The following is a 22,378-nucleotide window of genomic DNA, read 5'->3' as shown; positions in this document are numbered from 1 at the left end:
AAAACAAGGATCAACATTCACACTATATGCTCTTTTTTCCACAGGCAGATTATAAACTATAAATCAATAACTTTGCCTACGCCATTTGATACACTTCGGAAATTTAAGTGAGGTTTTGCCACATCCATGATAAATCAATTGAGCCATTTATTAATTACCCAGCTTTTGGACACTTGATCATCCCTTTGCTGTTCTATGATACAGCATCTCTGTGAATACTGCTTCTAAAAAGGCAATGTTTTCTTTGAAGTTCAATCTGTCACAAAAATGTTTCTTCTTCCTCCCCCATAACATCCAAATTCTTCTTTCTTTTTCCCTTATTTCCCAAAATGACTCATCTACTGATGCCTGAGAAAGGACACTAGTTTGTTTTACTCTGATGACACCTCATTTTAAATTCAATAATTCTGAGATAGGCTCTCACAAAAGGACAAAAGAAATTCTCTGCTTCTCTTAAAAAGGAGGTGATTAGGGTTTGTGGAGATTGCAAGCTGACTCCTGGAATATACTTCAGTGAGCAAAAAACTTGATGCAAACAAAAAGGCTACTAGGGTGGACATCTCTGCTCTAAACGCAACTTAAATTTCCATTATCATGGAAGACCCTCTTTGTAAAATTAATGTAACTTCTGCAGAAAATGAAGTCAGAAATAGTGCTTTCTTCTGAGAATTCCAGTGAAAAAATAAAGCAGGCTTACCTCCTTGTCTGCCTTTATGAGGTAGTAAAGTATCAGAAATAAAGGGTCCATCGGTGTAACAAACAGCAGGCGCCCATCTAAGTGACAGATATGTAAAAGTAAACTTAGTACCAAGAGGCACATTATACTGAACTTTTTGGGTTTTAGGACATTTTTCAGGAGTGTGGGCAAGGAGAGGAGAATTATTTTTTTTCAGTAAGTATCCCACTATTTTAATAAAATGGGCAAACAGTATTCGTGATTTTATATTAAAAATACAGAGAGAACTCAATTCTCAACCCTGTCAAACCAAAGCACAAGATTCACTGCAGGTCTGCTGGCTTCTAGCACTTACTTTTGCCTTTTTCTGGACTATATTAAGAACAGCAGAATTGAAGCTGCCCTCTGTTGGCAGATTTAGGTGTAACAGAAACTTGTTTTGGGATACCAGATATATCTAGTCTACTCCACCTCAAACACTGGGCAAGGCAACACTGCTGGCATGAGAGACAGGCAGGGCAAGAAAGAATTTCAAGAGCTAGTTAAGTTAGAGCTGCCTCTCATTTATAAGGTGAGAATCTGCATGTAGTCTCCTAATAGAACCAAATAAACTTAAATAGATCACAAAATATGGCTCACTATGTTGTATTCGAAGTTACACAAAGAACTTGGTCTCCCATTGAAACAGACACCTCTGCCCATCTGGAGCTCATTGCAGGACAATGGCTTAGTCAGGCTTTTTGTTTAATTGTAGATAATTGGAAGCGATATGACATCAAGGAAATTCACTAATGAGACCAAATAATTGGTGACAATTTGACATTCATTAGCAAACCAGAAGGAAATAAATATTTTTGTTTGTTTGTTTTAACTCACATGATTAACATAACTAAAGGAAATCCTATTGTGATGGCCCTAAAACTAACAAAAGATCAGGTGGGAAGAACGTGGTTTGGACAAAGCTGATACCCAATGTAACATCTGTATTACTAACATGTTGCATTGCGTAAGGCAAAGCAAGCACCAGGACTACTTACAAACGTGACAGCTTTGATAATAAAACTGGAGAGAAAAAAAAGACTAGCCACTTTCTCAAAGCTTCCATTTAAATGCTTTCCACTGCATCTCCAATAAGAGGTATTTTTATTTTTTCTAAAGAGTTCACACTCACTATAGGTGTATAAAAGCCATTGTCCTTCTCTGCAGATAACACTAGATAATTTGCTTTAACTGCAAACACACAGCTTTTTTGTGTTTTTCTTCCCCTGACCATTTCAGAAATGAAGCAGCCCTAACATTCAGGAACAATTTTTCACCCTGTATCTTTTAAAGAAAACTGACGTGATGATTCCTTAAGGCAACTGTTTCCCAAGGGCCAAAATAGACGTTAGAAAGGGAGGGGGATAATACAATGTGGACGTAATTGGGAGCAGGGAGCAGACCTAGCCTTTTGGCTCACCCCCAGATGGAGCACGGAAAATCTCAGAGACATACTGCTTACATTGCTATATGCACCTGCAGAGGATGTTTAAAGTTAACACACGCTTTGGGATATTACCATTAAAGAAGGCATATGTCTGGCGGGGTTGCTTTTATTTATTACTATAAATGGTCTTTTTCTCTAGTTAAAAAGGACAAAACAAATATACCTTCATCTCCTGAATTAATAATTATTGCTTGGTCTATGGACATGCTGGCACAGAAACACTGCTCCAATGACACCCTTACTGACAAAGGATTGTTAAAGCTGTCAGAAACAGTTACCTAAGTTTCCTCCTCATTTTCAGGAACACAAGCTAGGATCAGAGAATGCTTGGGATGGTACAGCCAAGCTCACTTCAGACAAAACACTGAAATGGCACCTTCAGACAGCAGGACTATCCTGAGATCCCAGCACTCACAGAGGGAACTACAGAGGTAATTAAAAGAAAGCAAGGCCATATGTCCCAGCACTTAGAGCTCTAACACACCACTCTGCTTGGCTAGCTAAGGCCTTCCAGCCCTTTTTCCCCTTCTGTAAGACAACACATATTTTACTTACATTGACAACTTTCTGGTCTGATTGACAAGGCAAGCTAAGCACTTCAGTTTAAATACAATTGAATGACTTCTCCCCCCTCTGCCCCCATTCCTCAAAGACAAACGAACATCTGTCTAATTGAGGCTGCCAAAGGCAGCCTTTTAAAGAAAGACCACAAAGCCCCCAGCCCTGGTTAAATCCAGATGGCGAACGAGTGCGTCATAAGGTGGGGATGTGATGCAGCATGCCTCAAACAACTAGGAAAAACACCTGTAAATTTACTATAAAAGAGAGGGAAGGTCTGTGTATGAACATTACTTACAGTTGGGGGTAGGCTACATTATATTACTCACCTTGTTGAACAGTCTGACCTATAAACCAGGAACGATATTCCTCATGAAAAGCTTTTACTTCAAACAGCTGCTGTGCACCACTATTGAATAAGTAAAGGGTTGCTTCCCCTGTTGAAAAGAAATCTGGTTTGTGTTTGTAAGCTTTCACAAAAATCAAAAGAATACCCAATACTTCTGAAGAATGTGCCTTATATGCATACAGACACACAAACATACATTCTACATAAACTCACTACAAAGAAAACCCAGACAAAGAAAACTATTATATACAGATGTTCATTTACCAGCTCTATAAACCAAACTGAATTTGAATCAATAAATAAGATGTGTGAATAGTTCATCTTGCAACATAAAGCCTTTGATCCAACCCCAAATCAAAATCACTCAAGAAATCAGCTTTTGTCTGTACTGAAGGGGGAAGGTGGAAAACAAGAAAATTCCCTCTCTTTCCATCATGTTTGTCTCCAAGATATCAGACTCTGGGTTAGGGGAACCAAAGTTTTAAACCTTTGAGTGACAAATTGGAATCATTTTTTTGTGTGCATCAAAATAGATTGCCAATGACTCAGTAGGGGTAGACATATAAGGTGAGCAAGGAAGCTAAAAGAAGTTGCTTTGAAGTGCCCATCAGGATCTTGATAGTTTGGAAAGGAAAAGGAAAGCCATATTTTAGGCCACCCCATAGAACAGCTCTGCTGTTTCATGTTAGTTCTGGGTTATAATGAAGGGCTAACAAATATGCTGCAAACAGGGCTGGCACTTTCCACATCGGAAACAGGAAGTTGACAGAACTACAGGAGGGGCCACTGAAATTTGGACAGCTGAGTCTGTTGGCTGGACTGGTCCTGTCTTGGTTATTCATCCATCTTCAAGAGACAAGAGCAACTACAACATGGCAGTCCTGCTCAAAACACATAAATTGCAAAGCTGCACTGACTGGGATGGATCAAAAAAGTCTCAATATAAGCTCCTGCAAGCTGACATCAGCACTGCTGTTCTCAGCCTGCAGATCCCTAGGTGCAGAGGGAGGTCAGCTAAAATGGGCAGACACATCTCTTCCCAAAAATGACTGATAACGCGTTTTTTCCCCCTTTACCCAGAAGGCTGACCAGATGTTTAACCTCACCTAAGGATATGCTTTCAATTCTCTGATAATAATTTTTCTTTTCGGGACGGGAGGAGTGTATAGGGGGGAGCGTAGGTTTCAACATCATCATGTGCTTCTCAACAAGGGCCTACACCACAGTTGTAGCAGCGCCAGACATCAAACTATTCACAGAAGTGCTCACTGAACAACTTAAGGACTCCTACCAGTGAGTGCGCTGGCCAGTGTGGTGGTAAGCCAGGAAATCTTGGGTAAGGGACCACTCCTATTGCCTAACTCCGGCTCCTTAATTTGTTTGCTTATGTTAGAAGGACAGTTACCACAGGTTCCCAAGAGTATCATTAGACAGAAACTCCAAGGGATGGAGAGAGAACCTAGGCAGATTTGCTCACAACTTGACCACTTCACTTAGCTGCTTAAATCTTGCGGCATGGCTGTTTCCCTTCTTTAGTTCAGCACTTTGAAAAATGCTTCTTGTGGTACTTCTGAATCGCAAATGGAATACTAGTTTATAGCCTTTGTAAGGGATAGAAATTTCGTCCTTTTCACCTGTCTATAAAAAGGACCATGCGTACTTTATTTAATAAAATGGTTAGCTTGAATTCTGTAGCGTGCAGAGTTCTTCAATGTGCATTTATACAATATCTGGCACCAACAATTCATCTGTTAGACCCAAACATATGGAAAATATATTAATAGGGTGTTCTGAGTCCTTCCATTTTCAGATCCTTTACTTATAATAGGCTACGAAACTGAAAGTTTATGCAGGTCTGTTAATAAACTCCTGTAAATTCTGAAGGAACACACCCAGGCAATCATTGTACTTTAGGTTTTACCAGAAACCTTTCCCAAGATCTCTGATTCTACAAGGTAAATAGATCTCTTCTACTGCAGAGAAAAGCAAAGAAACATCTACACTTTAAAAAACAACAAATTAGAAAGAAAATACAATACAGCAGGTGTAAAATATCCATGGCTATATATTACCACTATAAATCAGAACAATCAAAAAACAAGTATGAAAACTGACTTCCGGTTCTGTATGTCTTGTTTTCAACTGGTTTCTTCTTTCAAGAACAAGTAGCAGTTACTATATTGTGACATTGTGACTGAAGACTTCAGGTACAAACATATAAACATGAGCAGTGAATTTCAAACCAAAAACATAAAACTTAAACCTATAGAAAAAAAAAAAATGAGCTTATGAAAAGAGAAACAAACAGCATGAAAGGTGTTTTTCAAACAAAATAATGTTAATCCTAACCAAGGCTATTGCATGTTTCTGTTGCAGTGTCTCATATTCCAATTATCACAATAGTAACAATTCTCTGACAAAAAGAACAATCTGACTAGAAGAAAGTAACTGTGGGACGGTGATGTCATTATATCGCCTGCATTTGCTAGTCTTTGCAATATATTTTGAATTCATTCTTAGTGCCTCATTATCTATGAAGGAGAAAAGAGATGCCACCACTTGGACCAGGGAAAGAAGAAAATTAAAAATGAAAAGACTCAAAAAGCTTGGTAAGTATAACTGGATCACTTCTAACTCTGACTATTTATTTTATAGCATAAGATGAATGCTATGAAGCCTAAATTTGGGTTAAAAAACCCCACAGGCTCAACACCCAACACTGTAAGCTCCCCAAAACTAATGCACTTAAAAACAAAAGTTAAATTACATCTCTTTTTTGTGCTGCCAATTTTCCTGACGAATAAACAGTTCAACCAATTAAAAGTATAAAAGAAATCCTAAATGTTTGCACAGCATTAACAATCTGGCATCGCCAGCAGTATCTTTGGCACTTAAGACTTACACTATCATCATTATTTCAGCTTGCAAAATATGAATCTTTTGGTGGTGGAGGAAATCAACCAGAACCTTAACAAGCTCATGTCAGTTCCAAAACTTGCCTGTACTTGGATTGCGTAGTTTTGTAAACAAAGGTTCGCTGTCAGATGTCTTAGGGGGGTCAGTAGCAGCCTCTGTAGGGGGAGAGGAAAAAGTTATGAACTTGTAAATTGAGAAGTATTTCACGTTCTGCCATGCTTCTCCAAGACATTGGATTGACCCTTTTGGAAAACTCATATATTTTCTGACTAAAAGTTATATGCTTCAGCCCAAATTCACCTTAACTGATCAAGGCACCTAAGTTATGTATGATTCCAGACTTTCTGGCACTCTCTATCTGCTGCAGGAAAGATATACACCTGGGGATGATTTAAATTTTGAAATTCACTTCGCCCTTGAGAGCCTGAGGGAAGAGAGCTCCTAAGTTTGACATTTTGGTTAAGTGAGATGAACTGATACGCTGCCCCGATTAGTCACAAAGACAACGAGAATGCTTTGGTAAGTCAGGCCAAGCACAGAGCAGACTTTAAAAAGTTAAAAGTGCAAAAGGTAAAATATTTGTGGGAAGAAACAGTGTTCCTCTAAAGCTTTCAGGAAGTCAGGAATACCAGGCAGGAATTGTCTGAGTCGTCGTTACTTCTGTGAAAAATAAGCACACTTATCTGTTATGTATAATCTTGAAAAATAAAGAGTGCATTTAATTCCCCCCACAGGAAAAAGAAGCTGAGAGAATACAGCACCTCTGGCTTACGCCTTTGACACTTGTTCTCTTTTCTGTGCATTTAAGCAAAATAAAGACAAAAAGCAGAGCCACAAAAGTACAATTTCTCTGTGAAATTTTAAAAAAATAGAAAGGAAACAGCCCCCACAAGGATGCTGATTCAACCCTGAAAAAACATCTACAAGGATCCCCAGTTAATTACCAATATATTCTATACAAATTCTCTTTGTAGGGAAAGTCTAACTTATATTTATGAAAACGACTTCCCACATCTGACTGAAGAGCAACATGACAGCATCATCTTTCTTAGCTTGCACACTGCGAGTTCTGTCCCAATTCCTTTCACATAGGCATCCATCAGAGCAAGGAAAATTACTAAAGCATTTCACATACACAACCAGTATCCAGACCCCAGAGAATGGACTGACAGCGATCAGGCTGATGTTTGTGTTACAGTCCTCCTGAGGAGCACACAGAGGAGCAGCAGAGGTGGGCTGCACAGCTATTCACAAGGGAGGCTGTTGGAAGGAACAGAAAGTGCCACATCGTCCTTCCCCTTTCTCAGTTGTGCCACAAACAGAAATTGCCCAGATAAAGACATAAGCAGGGATTAAAAAGTATGTCCTGTAGTAAAGTATAGGAGGATAATAGTTCTCAGAGCTGTTCAGAGAATTTACAGTCATTTTATTCCTCTGAATTTTTTAGCTGAGTCTTCAGGTGGCTTGAAAAGTGCTTTAAAACGTTTCAATATATATTGGGGGTTTTTAATGGAAAAAGTCTGTATTCGCTAACCAGACTTGCTTCATATGCTGATACATAAACACACACGGTTGTCAAGCTACATTTGTCCTGGCAGAAGCAAACTTCAAATTTCTAGAGCTGTATATATTTCAATTCTTTACCACAGTTTAACATTAGTGTATTTTTTGTTACTTTTTAAAACACTAAAGTGATTAATGACAGTGAAAGAAACACACTGCATGTGTTTACTTTGATGTGTTTCACATGAACATGTTAAAATACACACACTAAATGTGAGTTTCAAAACTTAAAACAAAAAGCAAAACAAAAAAAACCCAAAGGAACTTTTAGCACTCACTTGCTCTGCTTTCTTCATGCATAGATTTATGAGCACTGGGAACAAGTCCAGCTGAGCCTTAAGTTGCATCTTGTATAACGTGAACAATTAAGTAGATAATCCTTCCTAATGTGGCTGCTTTTAATGAAGTTCATATATTTATTTAGTTGATAAATTCTTTTCCTAACCTTCTAGTAACACAGTGAATTTATCCATCCCTGCTAAGTCTGGGAGACACCTGCACTTAGGCAGCACTCAGTGTAACAAATCCAAGGGATACAGTGTCCCATCTCTTCCTGACCAATCCTCTGCCTACCAGACCCACATAACACCTTCCACCACTAAGGCCTGTCTCATGTATCCCAGGCGCAGCACCCTCTCCGCTGCCTCATTTAGTTCTTTGGTCCTGCCCAAGCTCCATGGGGTTCATCACTGCGGAGAGGACAGCAGTGATCACACCCTAAACAACAATCTGAACTGCAGCCTTCAGTTCCAATATCTCATGCTGATGAGATCAGAGTATAGGTCACATTCTCCACACAGCTGCCACTGGAGATGGTTTACCAGAAGGGACACAAGAAGAAGGGAATGAGTGGGCAAGGGCAAAAGTAGTTTCTTTGAGTTCCTTTTACCTTTGGTTTCCTCAAAATGTAGGCAACACCCTGCTTCATTTCCAGGGGTATCTGCAGTATATTTTTGTTACAGATTGGCTCTAACAGATGTCAAGTCGGAAGAGAAAAAGGGGCAATTGGGAGAATGCCTGCTTGGAAAACGGGATGCAATATCAGAGTGCCCTTAAGGGTGAAGAAGGCCCTCTTTATCTGAATGCAAACACTTTGTGACTAGGAAAACGCTGAGCAAGGGATTTCTGAAGTTAGGTTTTCAAACCTAACTTGTGTGTGTTCTGGCCTTTAGCCAGGAAAGGTAACTGGATTTCTTTAATGTCATTACATTTATCAGCCCTTGTATTTAGGCAAGGTTCTCTTACAGCTAAATAGAGTCTTCTTAAAAAGCAGTACTGTAGCAATTTTCTAGCAAAACTGAGAGTTAAACTAGGTCTTTTTTGTTTAAGATTCACATCCAGATAAGAAATAATCTTCTAGAAAATAAGCAAACAAAGGGACATTACAGGAAGAGCTTTTCTTGTTAAATCCTAAAGGAAAATCTCAGATGATTGCCACTACGCTTACTACAATGGTTTCCATAGCTCAGCCCTGAGAAACTTGTTCATCTACAAAAATGTAAATGTAGGAGTAATAAATGTAGGAGTAGCTACATGAATACAGTCCTAAAATTACATTCAGCCCTTGGAAGGCAACCATGAGGCTGATGTGGCCCCTGGTGAAGATGAGTTTGACACTCTTGATCTACAGGAATAAAAATGAGAGAGGTGAGACCTTTCTGATTGAATATCGTACTCTCTACTAACTGTCTTGCTGCTATAAGCTGCAAGTAACACACAGTCAGTACAGGTCAGCTTACTAACAGATGTGCCAGTACAGCATGCTACTCTCCTACAACAACATTCATTACAAGGATACAAAAACCAGATACAAGGGTAGGCAGGGGCGCAATCCTGTCCCCTGTCTCAATTAGCAAGCCATTCTCTAAATTGACAGGGAAGACAGACGACAGGCACTCACAGGAGACAGCCAAACCCACCCTAAAGTACCAACCCTGGAGGTGTTTAAAAGACACGTAGATGAGGTTCTTAGGGACATGGTTCAGAGGTGGACTTGGCAGTGACAGGTTAATGGCTCGACTCAATGATCTCACAGGTCTCTTCCAACCAAAAGCATTCTATGACTCCATATGCCTCTGTCTTCATTGAACTTACGGACACCTCTAGCAACGCAGAATGCATCCTCTGGTACAGCTGTACCAGAGGAGGGACTTCTGAGGTAAGCACAATGCAGGAGAATTAAACACCAACACTAGGCTGATATGTCTATTAACACCTTGCTTAAGTCATAGTCTACTGTTTATCCACTATTAATCAAATCACACAAAGCCCATCTGAAAATGTGGGTGATATATTCATCAGTTGTACTGGAGTCTAGGAACCTCAGAATCCTGAAGCTGAGCACAAGAGACTATAAAAGCTTAAACAAAGCTTTCCATTACAGAAAAGGAGAAAAGCCTATCATATTTCATGGAGGTCAGACACACAACCAGGCAAATTCTATAAAATATATAAACAGAACAAAGTGAAAATGAACCAGCTGTCAAAGGATTTCTGGCAATAATTTCTTTCACAATGGATAGATATGAAACACTAATGAATTTGGCCATTAAAAAAAAGTGTTAGCTGGTAGAACAACATTAATAAATTGGAAAAGAGCATAAAACTCCCACTAAGATCTATGAAACTGTTATGGATGATGCAAGGTCTATTCACCTTTATTGAAAAAAAAAAAGTTGCTTATAGACTACTATATATAACAGACTAATATCAAGTTACATGGAACTCCCATGTAAAAAGCTGCCAGCCAAGCAAGCAAAAAGGCTGTAAATATCTGTCAATTGCGTAAGAGGAAAAAGCCCTGACAGCACAAATCTCCCTACCACCATCTCCCTAAAAAAAAAAAAAAAGAAAAAAAAAAGGAAAAAGAAAAGAGGATTATTTAAAAGTCTGGAAATATAAAGTTAAGATTTCATTTAAAAACAGATATTAAACCATACGTCAGCTACACAAGACTTTTCCATTCCCTTCTTAACTTCTAACCATGCCTGAAAGGTGTGTCAGATGGAGACGTTATGATGCAGCCCATTAAATGGACATTTTATGGAAGACTTTAACTATGTAGCCTAAGGGTACAGATATGTTAGATCTAATAATAATTTTATTCATGTTGTTTCTAGAATCAGTCAACCTTGAAGAGTAAATGGTTTTAATTCAGTGCCTGTATCCTCTGCCCTCCAGCATGCCCTGAATAAAGCCCAGTGAAAATGAATTAATAAATCCAGCACGTAGTACCACCCGAACTTTTGACAATTTTTATAAGTTACGAGGTAATTAACTATTAGCATAATGACTGAATTGAGGTGTGCACAGACTGAGGATACAGTTTCATGAGTGGCTTCAAAGGACCAAAGATCACAGGCCATTGAAAAGCACAGACCTGGGGTCCTCACCTCAGCTCCTTCCCTGATAACAACATGGTTATCTGTTTGGTAATCACAGCTTTTATTATTTGGAGCCCTACAGAAATAACATGTAGTGTGACATAATTTACACCTTAAACTCTTTCTGGCTCCCGTGTCACCTAGAAATCCTACGATAAAACACAATGATATCTAAAAATGGCACTGTTTTCTATCTTGAGCAAAACCGCACATGGAAATGCTACTAGATGGTTTGAGTGGTCTCCTGTTCCAGTACGCGGGTATGCAATACAGCTAAATGTTAAGACTTCTGCCTGAGAGCATCTTTTGGCTTCCTCTCATGCTGGCACACTTCACCTCTTAGGCCAAAAAAACCATGTTCATGGCCTCACTGGCAGCCATGGACAGTACTAATTCATCCATTACTGAAATCTAGGGGCTAGGTAGATGAAGGAGAGGTCAATCTTGAGAAGTTCAAGAAGAGGTTATCACTTGAAAGGATAAAAACTTCAGACTTCTCACTATTTATAGGGTCAACACTGGTGCAGCTGTATTACTGGCTGAATCAGCCCTATTCTCATGTGCAGAGAGGCCTAAATTGGCATAAGTTGGTCTCTTCCAAGCCAGATGGCAGAAAGAAGAAGTAGGAGATGGTGTTACATATGAAAACATCTCTTTTCAGTTGTTTTATTTGCTGTGCTTCCTTCTAGCTCCTTAGCTTGCCAGTTAGATCTGCTTTATACACAGCTGAGCTCGGTATGCCTTTTAAGAGATGACATATAAAAAATGGTGCAAATTACCTGCAGGCAAAAGGCTTTGTTCAGGAGATGCAAATGCCAATTTAGGGAGAGGTTAAGTAAAATATGCCCAGACTGCTAATTTCTAAAATAAGTGTATTCACATTCACCTTATTAAGAAGGTATATAAATATGTGCACATATTTTATATAATCTTTCTCATGTTTTAAGTCAGCTGCTAAGAAACATACATATTTGTTCATTGTAAAAATTATTTCCAAGTTCATCTAAATGATTCTGGAAGTATTAATGTTCAAGTATCCTGCTCAATTTTGACATTTATTACAACTTCTGAATCAAGCTTCCTAACAGCCCAGCAGTGCGGTCTATTTTGTAGCAGATAAATTGAATTGTTTTTCAGATGCTAAACAGAAGCATGTATCAAAGCATGTTTTAAGTGCAAGGTGCAAGAATAAAAAAACAAAACAAAAAACAAACAAACAAAACCAGAACCAAAAAAACCCCCAACCTGCCTACTTTAGTTTTTTAAGCAAACTACTTTCATGCATTAAGTATTCCACAGCTTCTTTTGCTATGACATCTTCTTTCAATATGACTCAAAATTTTCAAGACAAATGCTTCCTCTGTTGTTGCACAGAGACAAAAGTTCCTTAGTCTCATTTGAAAGAACGAAGGATTAATTTAACGTGTGCTGATGCCCCACAGTTTGGCATGACAGTTCATTTATTTCTGTCTCCATCTGACTTCTGGCATATACGAGATTTGTTCAAAAAACTTGCCAAGTCTAATATGAAACTGCTCCTTTTATTTTTAAAGAAGTAATTCCTAAAAATAATAGGATTGTTACATTTCCCTTCCCCTTGCAGTCCTTCCAGTGCTATTCATACGGCAGCTCCCATAAAATAAAAAAGCTGATCACTTTATTGTTTAAGAAAACAGCAGACTGAAAAAATGTACTCATCTAAACTTGTGTAGTTCAGAAAAATAAAGGTTGAAAATAATTTTCAGCTTGCAGCTAACCCCTACTTCTTTTCCTAATACGGACAAACACAGAACAGCAGTCTTAACTTTAAGCATACAGTCAAACACCAGGCTTGGAAAACTGTTGTCAATTCCTGACCTCTTTGCTAAAACCAGTGAAGGATATAAATAATTCCAGTTCTGACATAACACCTATCCCGGAGAAAGTGTACTGAAAAGAGACTGCCCTTCACATCCATTTTGTTAAGCAAGTAGTGTGATTTTGGTTGTAAGACCAGTTTGAAGTCATTACATAAAATGGTTTATTTGTTATATAGAGCCCAGATGAGATCTATGCCACATACAGCAACTTTATTGCACTGTTTCAGGGTTAGGTGGGATCTCAGTATTATTCCTCTATCTAGAAAATAATTTCTAGTTCTGATTATTTTCAGAGAAAACATTAAAAATGGTAGCTCCATGGACCAAACTCACAAAGCAAGTAGAATCTTCCTATATGCACATGAAAAAAAAACCAACAAAAACCAAAACTCATTGGTTCAGGTAGTGAGATTTTTTTAAAAAATGTACATGAATACTCAGTAAACACAGACAGAATCTCTCCTACTAAAGCACATAACTAGCAACCTTCTAGCTCTGAGATGGCCCCATTTTAATCATTAGGAGCTACTTCTTTTCCCTTGTACCTGTTCAATAGCTATACCAATAGAACAGGAAGCCTGTATAGGAAGCTCTGCACTCTCAAGGGTAAAGAGAGGCTCAGATACATGGATAATATAACATCCCTGATTATCCAGCTACTACAAGAAATGCAGAAAAGCACAATCTGGAAACTCGGCCACCCACCAATGAAATCCATGTGGGTCCTTCAGGACTTATTAACACTTTGGTGTCTCTGTACCGTGATTCCTCCAGAACTCCAGATTCAGGAGGTCTTCTTAACCACCAACGTCAACTACCCAGGCTCAAAGCAAGCTCAGGTTCGGATTTCCAGCCAAGCTAATAAAATCCCCTGGAACATGGAGCAGAGCACAGAAACACCCAAGTGGGTCTGCACCGAGCCAGCTTGGGTCCATCAGGACTTATTAGTTCAGACACTGTCTGAAAGCAGCTGTACTGCAAAGCTGGCCCTGGAAACAGCAGAGATGTTAACATGGCACAGCACTTGAACAAATAAACTGTTAGTGCTGAGCTGAGTCTGCTCTAGGCCAAATTTGGTGCCTGTGTATCCACAGAACAGTTAATCTGCAACTGGAGAAACTGCCTGAAGAGTTGACTGAGCCCAGCATGCACAGCTCTACCACTACGCACATGCCCAAGTTTTCTGTCCTCACCAAGTTTTTCGTCCTCACCACCTTCCTCCATATGTTCAGTTCCTCCATGTACCCTCTTCCTGTTTGTTCATCATTTTTCCTCTTGAATGTTCACATCCATTTCTCAACCTTCCTCTAAAAGTCCATGATAAGGCTGCTCAATGCACACTAGTAGCTTTCAGCCTTTCAGGAGTGATTAACACGGTTGCTATCCTCTCCTCATAGTATTTTCCACCAGATCAATGTTTCCTAACTCCTCTCCCCTAAACTCCCAACCCAAAGCTTCCTGCTTTGTCCTGCCCTTGGTGTTTCAATCCCTAACATAGGAACAATTACGCTTACAAAAACGAAACAAAAAGATTATTGTATTTGCATATCGAATCATTCCGCCTCTGTGGAAAAAAGTATCAGCAGAAACAGCACCACAAGAGCTCTCACCAGGACAAGGGCAGGCTACCATTTCTAGAAGTAAAATTTGCTACCTCACCTAGAAGTTGCTTACCAGCCTGCCCAGATTCGACTGTCTGAGGCTCTCCTTTCCCTTCCATATTCAGACTTCCCTTGTGTGACCGTCCCATGTCAAGCTTGACTGTCTTGGTAAAGCAAAGGGCTGGTGAGAGCAAACAGTGTCATCAGGCTGCTAGTGATAAGAACAGCGTATGAGGCTCTTTCATTGCAATAGGAAAGAACAAGGGCAGGCAAAGACTGATTGAAATGAAGCACAGGGTGACTGGCCTGCTGATAGAAACATCAGCTCTGCCTCTCAACTCAAGCAACTCTGTTCCTCCTTCCCACTTTCACCCACTTCTATAATCCATGCAAAGTACCTGCTGACCTGTGTAGTTTGTAGCTCTGTCCTATGATGGGCAGCCATGAGATGGACACTAACAATCAAAGTTTTACAGTACTGGAAATATAATGATGAAGTCAACCCCTTGCAACAGAAAATGACAGAGTCTTGCTCTCTAGAACAACTTAAGAGGGCTGGGTTAACACACATCATTGGTAAAATGGCCACTCCAACTGCCTTATTCCTCTAGCCATGATCAGGATTTCAACAAAGAACATGGGTAGTTCTACCCAACACAGGAGATTCTTTGTTTCTCAGCTGTTTCTGGAACACTGAAGTAAACATAAAAATTAAGAAATCAGAAACAAAATTGCAATTTATCTCCTCAGTCATCAAATGTGCTCTGAACAGCAGAGCAGCAATTTATTGTCTATGCAACATAACACAGGGTATAAAAGTGTACCTTACAGGCTGTTCCAAGAGGCAGACTACCCAGATGAGTAGTTCAAACTAACTTAAGCACTTAAAACCAGGACCTTAGAAAGTGTTTTTATTACAAGAAAAATTTTGGAACTTCTTGCACAGCATTAAAACACATCTTGGCCCATCATCCCATTATGCACAGGATAATGGCCACAGATACAATAACATAAAAGAGGCTATTTACACCTGTGAGCTGTTGGTAGATTTATTAACAAATGGTATTAAACTCACATCCAAAACTAGATCCTGCAACTATTTACACCAATTGTTTTTATGCATGTATGTAGCATAATGACATGTGTATACTATGAAGACATGGATTGCCATCTGAATAAAATTTAGCGTAGTCAAAGAAAAAGCATTTCTGTTATAAGTCTACCTGCATCCACCTTCATTCCTAAGAGTAATCAGGCCTTCCTACTACAGATTCTGCTAAATAATGGCCAATGAAGAACTTCTGAGATCCATCCAACGAAGCCACTAAGAAATGTAAAACTTTGAGAGAAGTGATAGATGTTAACTTTAAAAATCTCTTTGCTGAAAAAAACATCTTAAAACCAAACTGAAATCATTCCACCTATTTCATTTCAGCAGTCCTATTCATGATTAGCAAGTCTCATCAGTTGTGGAGTTCTGAAATTATCAGCCACGGACTTTTAAAAAAATCAGTATGTGTACTGAGGTTCTACTAAGGTTTAATAAACTTTGTTACAGGTCTGGAGTACTATATAAATCTTGTCAGAGCTGTGCTGGCATAATTGGTAATACAAACTGTCTGGCTTCATGAAAGTTACAAGCTCTGGCTGCAATCCTGCAAACACTTACTGAAGAATTTAACTAACTGCACAGAACTGACTACTCATGCATAAGTTAAGCATATTTGTAAATATTTGCACAGTATGGACATCTGTTGGCATAACCAGTCATCTGATAGAATATTCAGCTTTAAATCCTAGTCTGCAGAGAGTCAATATTAAAAAAATTAATTCAGCACTTAGAAATTCCTTTCTTAAGCATCAAGCATGTCGGATACCAGAGTGGAATTGAAGAGTTAAAACCAGAGGAAGAGGAATCAGTGAAATCATAACAATTATTTCTGTTTCGCATGTAACTAGAGAAACCTGTTTTTTTATGGATGCATACCTCAAGACTGAGCTTCTGCTTTGTTTTCAGCCTTTGCTGTGCAGCCTTTGTTTTCAGTCTTTGCTTTGCTCTTGCTATAGCTTTCCTTCAGTGGTGCCATTTATAGCATTTCTCACATCATCACAGACATTTTCATAAAGCTCATAAAATTACTCCAAAGAGCTCCTCCTTTTTATCAGGTTTGGTTGAAATTAACACTCAAAAGTTTTGGGAGGCATAAGAAATATGCATAGCACGCAACTGACCCACAGAGAGTGGAAGTTGCATTTCCTTAGGAAATAAAACTAAAAAAAAAGGCACTTATGAAATCCCTCCTTCCTCTTAGTGTTTTGGAGTCTGAGCACACCCTGTTTCATTCATCCTCTTTAACACTTTAAAACCTTTTGTGATCTGTGAATTTAAAATTTTAAAGCATGACACTAGGCAGAAATAAATGTAAACGGCATAGTTGCAGTGGCAAAAGTGGCAGAAACTAAACCCATGCAGTGTTCAAGGCCTCGTGTGTACTGCATCTGCAGAGCTGCCATGCGGAGGGCTGCTTCTTCAGCCTATAGAGAGGCACAGTCGAGATCTCACTCTGGCTTAGGACTTATGGTTTCCAAAGAGTTTGTTTGAAATCTGAGGCTCAGGGCACTAAACCATTTCCTTCAAAAAACGCAGGAAGGCACTAAGGGGACGGAGGGAAAGTGGGCGGCCAGCAGCAGGGAGACCTCGCTGACAAGACCTCTCTCTTCTACAGCTCCTCTCCCCAGGGCTCACAAGGCTGTTGGCAAACCAGGGGCGAGGTGACCTCTGGAAAACCCTAACGACACACACAAATAAAAGGCAGGGATGCAGTACGGGAAACAGTGAGGGTCCCTGGGGAGGAGGAGGGGGCTATTCTGTGGGGCCTTGTGTAAAGGCTGTGTCTCTACACGTCCTTAGCACACCAGGGCTGGGGCAGGTCTCTGGGCTGTTGCGTGCAGCCAGCCCCAGCCCTCGGAGAAACACACCCGCCTCCTGCCCGAGCGAAGGCCCAGCCCCGCCAGGGCCAGTCAGCGGGGCGGGACGGAGAACGAGAGATCGGCGCTGCGGCAGAGCCTGTCCCACCTCGGAGCCCCGCCGGGTTACCTGGTGCAATGAGCACCCACTGGCCAGGGTGCGCGTCCGCGGGACGCTGCTCCGCGCTGTGCATGCTCCGTGCGCCCCAGCCGCCGCCGCCCGCGTTCCCGCCGCCGCTCCCGCTGCCGGCGCAACATGGCGGCCGGGGCGGGGCCGCACGCGGAGGGAGGAGAAGCGCGAAGCGGCGGCCGCGCGCTCCCGCCCGCACGGCAGCCGCGCGCCCCGCGCGTGGCGGCGGGACGGTGCCACCTTTCGGGCGGGAGAGGGGAGCAGGAGGCAGAAGGGCACTGAGATGGCTGGATCTTAACTGCCGCTTCCCCTGGTCTACCCCTCCCGCTTGGAAGGGATGGTGCAAGCCGCCGCGGGCGGGACAGAGAGCGGCAGAGCTTCTCCTCTTCCCCCGCCCCGGCAGCGGCCTGCGGGCCGTTGGGCGGGACGAGGCGGGCGGGGAGTGCCGCGGAGCGTCTCTCCGCGCTCTCGGCCCGGGAGCGGGCGGGCAGTAGGGCTGGTTTCCCGTGCACGTCTTCGCCCTCACACCCTGAGGGCCGGCACGCAAAGGCTTCCCTTGTATCCCCGTCCCACGGCAGGCTGGGAGGTGGCCGCTGCGCAGGGGTCGGTGGCAGGCGCCCGGGCGGCCATGGCGGAGCGGCGCTTGGCGCTGCCCTGTGGCCGCCAAGCCCTGGCAGGAGGCGGCACCTCTGCCGAAGGCTTTGTTTTGGGAGGGGTACAGCTGCTATTAGGCGTGATGAGTTTGGAGCTAAAGGCAGAAATGCAGGTTCGGGGAGGTGGTTAATGGGTTTGAACACCTGGCGTGAGGAAAGGCCAAAAGCTGGGGCTGCTCAGCGCCAAGAAGGGAAGGCCCAGGGGCCGGGATCCTAATTCATGCACATAAATACTTCATGGGAGGAGTAAAGAGGATAGAGCTAAGGCTCTTACTGGTGGTGCCAACTGACAGGGCTCGAGGCAAACACGGGAAATTCCATTTAAACGTGAAAAAATGCCTTTATTGTGCAGGTGTGCGATCGCTGGAGCAGGTCGTATTGAACAACCGTGGAGTATCCGTCTGCAGAAGTGTTAAAAACCCGGCTGGACGTTGCCCTGAGCAGCTGCTGTAGCTGGCCCAGCCCTGGGCAGGCAGCTGGACTAGATCCTCTGCAGAGGCGCCTGCCAGCCCCCCGCATTGTGTGGAACTCTGGTCCTGCAAGGCTGGGCATGGGCACAGCCAGAGTCCCCTCAAAGCAGTCATCCTCTCCGGTGTGTAATATGGCCCTGTTAAATAGGTCCAGGGACCCATAGTCACAAAAGAAGATCCGCACTTAAGCGTGTTTTCATACACACGTACATATGTACATAAACTTAGCTTTACCAACACAGGAATGGGTTGATGGCCACAGTCCCAGAGATTCAGGAGGCAAATATTATATATTATCTAAAGTATTAAAGTATGCATATCAATTATAAATCTCAGAGATATGAAACGAATATTAAAAACATACTGAAATTTACACCCCAAAACATAGCAGAACTAGCCAAGGCCAACATATGCAAAACAGCTGAGTTGATGTAACGCTGAAAAAAATAATCCCAAAATTTGAGCATATACATTCATAACTGAGATTACATTAAGCTAAATTTGTTTTGTTTTAATTGCCTGATTTTTTTTCCCTGCCTGAAGTAGGGCAGGATCTAAGTGCCAAAGACCACATCACACCATGTGTTTTGAAGAAGTCCCCAATGAAATCACTTGCTTTCAAAGTGATTGCAAGTTGCCATAGCATGTGCCTCGATTGCAACATTCACTGACGGGTCTTGTAAAACCCTCCTCAGTACTGGTGTTAGAGAAGGAGGCTCCCGACTGTTCCACTGTAATCCGTACAAGAGCACTAGAAGAGCAGAACAGAGCTGGTTGCTGTGTTTGAAACCTTCCTAGCAGGAAAGCCTTCCATCTGGAGAAAAGGTTTTCCATAAGTAACAACATTGATTTGGCCTCCAGTCCTGAAAATGACAGTGAGTTGCAGGCTGTTGTATGCTGCTGAGCTTAACAAAGCTCTGGAAAAGCCAGGAATCCAAGCCTGCAAGCCTCCAAATGCAGAGTGTGTCAGGGTCAAGTCTAGAGGCATAACCTGCAGTTGTTCCAGACATCCTGTTTCCTCCCTGACTGTGGTGTGTGATGGAAATGTTATAGCAAACATTACTGGACGTTTACAAAACTGATTTATTAAGCTCACATTTTTCAAAGCACTGATCCATCCTTATTAAATAAGGTACCTGGTAAGTAAGCTAATTTTCAGAGGTGCTGAGTAGTCCGAACATCAATTTAACTGAATGGACATTCCAGTTGTTCATTTCTGCTGATTTATGAGCATCTCCCACAATCTCTGAATACATATTTACCCTGGGTTCTATAATGTCCTTTTCCAGGAACTTTCAGATAGAAATGTTTTTCTCAGATACTTCAAAATGCCACAAATGGAAATTCTCAAATAGACCTGAATGAGGCTCTGGAATGACATCCATTTTGAACTAAAAAGAATGCAGTAATTTATACATAATAAATATTTAAAACTTTCTGGTTTTACTCTTGCACATTTGAGATATACTATCTGTCTGTATAAACAGAGGATATACTATATCATTATAAACAAAGATATACTAATTAGGGATTTCTGTCAGAGCTGATGATACTAAAATCTTATTTGCTTAAGAATTAAATACTTTTCCTCCAGGCTTGCCAACACTTTTAAACCTTAGTGATATCTCCCAGAAATAAAATGCTGAAGTTTAAAACACTAAACTGATCTGAACTGCTGTGATGATATCATTGTAAATACTCAGATCTTAATTTTACACACATGAGTATTCTCATTTGGGTCCATATGACTCATCACGCCCAGAGATGTAAATGCATGCAATATGGGACTGCACTGTATCTGAGGACAATTGTTGTACACATTTCAGAGCCATTTTATATGTACTCAGACTCCACCTGCCCGCTGCCCATTCATTCATCTCTGCGAGGGCTGCTTCTCATAATCCAAATGTCTGCGCAAATACAAGCATCCCCTTTTGCCAAACACTTTCTGCTGCCAAAAAAATGCTACCTTTGTCCACCTTCCACTGTGGAATGTACTCCTTCCTCCTCCCCTATACCAGCTTTCAGTGAAGCAACTTCTAAATCTTTCTTGGAGCAAGAAATGAAACAATGTTTAGAAAGAACCGTGATTCATTGTTAAATTGAGGTTGTCATTTAAAAGACAAAAATGTTTCCACTTATGATTATGTTTCACTTTACAGTGTTTCAACAAACAAATTACATTTATGGGCCAGATTTATCTGTTTTATGCTTCAGTGGTTCAAACATTTACATGCATAACTTTCAGTTAATCTGCACATTAAATGGGTCAGCTGTGTGTACGCAAGAGTGTTACACTTCATCCCAGTAAAAGGCCTATTGGTACATGTAATTTAGCTGATGTACCAGGATAATTATGATTCATTTTAAGTTACTTAGTTTGTGATACTCTTCTCTGTCCATTACAGGTCAAATTATTGTTTTGTTTGGTTTTATTAAAAAATATATATGTTGACACAAACTGAAAATATTTTACTCTGTTTTTTCTCCTTATTTTTCTTCATGTTGGGCAAGAATCATGCCCCTTTATCCTCATGACTAGTGGTGGATATACACACACACACAAAAGAAAAGAAAACAACAGATAAATATGAAAACCAAAAAGCTTAATAAAACTGTATAAGGAAACATGAATCATAGAACTGTTAAGGTTTGAAAAGAGCTTTAAAATCATCAAGTCCAACTGTAAAAGTAACACTGCCAAGTCTACCACTTAACCATCTCCCTAAGCACCACATCTACACGTCTTTTAAACACCTCCAGGGATGGTGACTCAACCGCTTCCCTGGGCAGCCTGTTCCAATGCCTGACAACCCTTTCTGTGAAAAAGTTTTTCCCCATATCCAATCTAACCCCCTCCCTGGCATAACTTGAGGCCATTTCCTCTCGCCCTATCACTTGCTACTTGGGAGAGGAGACCAACACCCTCCGTGCTACAACCTCCTTTCAGGTAGTTGTAGGCAGCAATAAGGTCTCCCCTCAGCCTCCTTTTCTCCAGGCTAAACAGCCCCAGTTCCCTCAGCTGCTCCTCATCAGACTTGTGCTCCAGGCCCCTCACCAGCTTCGTTGCCCTTCTCTGAACTCGCTTCAGCACCTCAATGTCTTTCTTGTACTGAGGGACCCAAAACTGAACATAGATTTGAGGTGCAGCCTCGCCAGCATGGAATACAAGGGGATGATCACTTCTCTAGTCCTGCTGGCCACACTATTCCCGATACAAGCCAGGATGCTGTTGGCCTTTTTGGCCACCTGGGCACACTGCTGGCTCATATTCAGCTGACTGTCAAACAACACCCCCAGGTCCCGTTCCACTGGGCAGCTTTCCAGCCACATCATACTTCATTATACATTAAAATAAACTCATTTAAAAGACAAATGGTATATTCTTAGCATACTTTAACAGAGCATAAACTGGTGATGAAGTATCTGTGCTCTGACCCACTGAAGGAAATCATAGTGCTTCCTCTCTGTGTGACCAAAAATACTCTGATGTGACTGAAATGCAACATCTGTCTCCCTCAGTTCAGGTAATGGGATCGTCTCGGCACATGTGCCTTGGCACAGTCTCATTCTGTGGCAGGAAGAATTGCCATTTTGGTCACATGAAACACACACGTGCTGGCACATAGGAGGGAACAGGTCCAGGTGTGCAGTCATTTTGTTCTCCAGAATAGGTTTGCCTGCCTCACAAAATGGTTTCCCAGTCTCAGATTTTTTATCTCGAAAATACTTAAGAGCTGGTTAATCCCTATATTTAAATCCTAGCG

At 41.3% G+C, this 22,378-nt stretch overlaps 1 protein-coding gene across 3 annotated transcripts in view; it reads right to left on the bottom strand.

The window, feature by feature from the left end:
• The window catches only part of RNASEH2B (ribonuclease H2 subunit B), a 42,857-nt gene extending 25,244 nt beyond the window's left edge, over nt 1-17,613 (bottom strand). For all 3 annotated transcript variants that reach the window (XM_065658496.1, XM_065658493.1, XM_065658495.1), the window contains exons 1-4: nt 17,489-17,613; nt 6,069-6,140; nt 3,050-3,157; nt 698-774 (exon numbers count right to left, since the gene is read on the bottom strand). In XM_065658496.1, coding sequence (XP_065514568.1) covers nt 698-774; nt 3,050-3,157; nt 6,069-6,140; nt 17,489-17,552 — 321 coding nt within the window. In that variant the 5' untranslated portion in view covers nt 17,553-17,613. The remainder of the gene's footprint in view (nt 1-697; nt 775-3,049; nt 3,158-6,068; nt 6,141-17,488) is intronic.
• Nucleotides 17,614-22,378: the final 4,765 nt, after the last annotated feature.

The sequence above is a fragment of the Caloenas nicobarica genome, chromosome 1 (assembly GCF_036013445.1).
Source record: "Caloenas nicobarica isolate bCalNic1 chromosome 1, bCalNic1.hap1, whole genome shotgun sequence".
Taxonomy (NCBI): domain Eukaryota; kingdom Metazoa; phylum Chordata; class Aves; order Columbiformes; family Columbidae; genus Caloenas; species Caloenas nicobarica.
The sequence above is the reverse complement of the archived record's forward strand: the minus strand, read 5'-3'. Positions and strand labels throughout refer to the sequence as shown.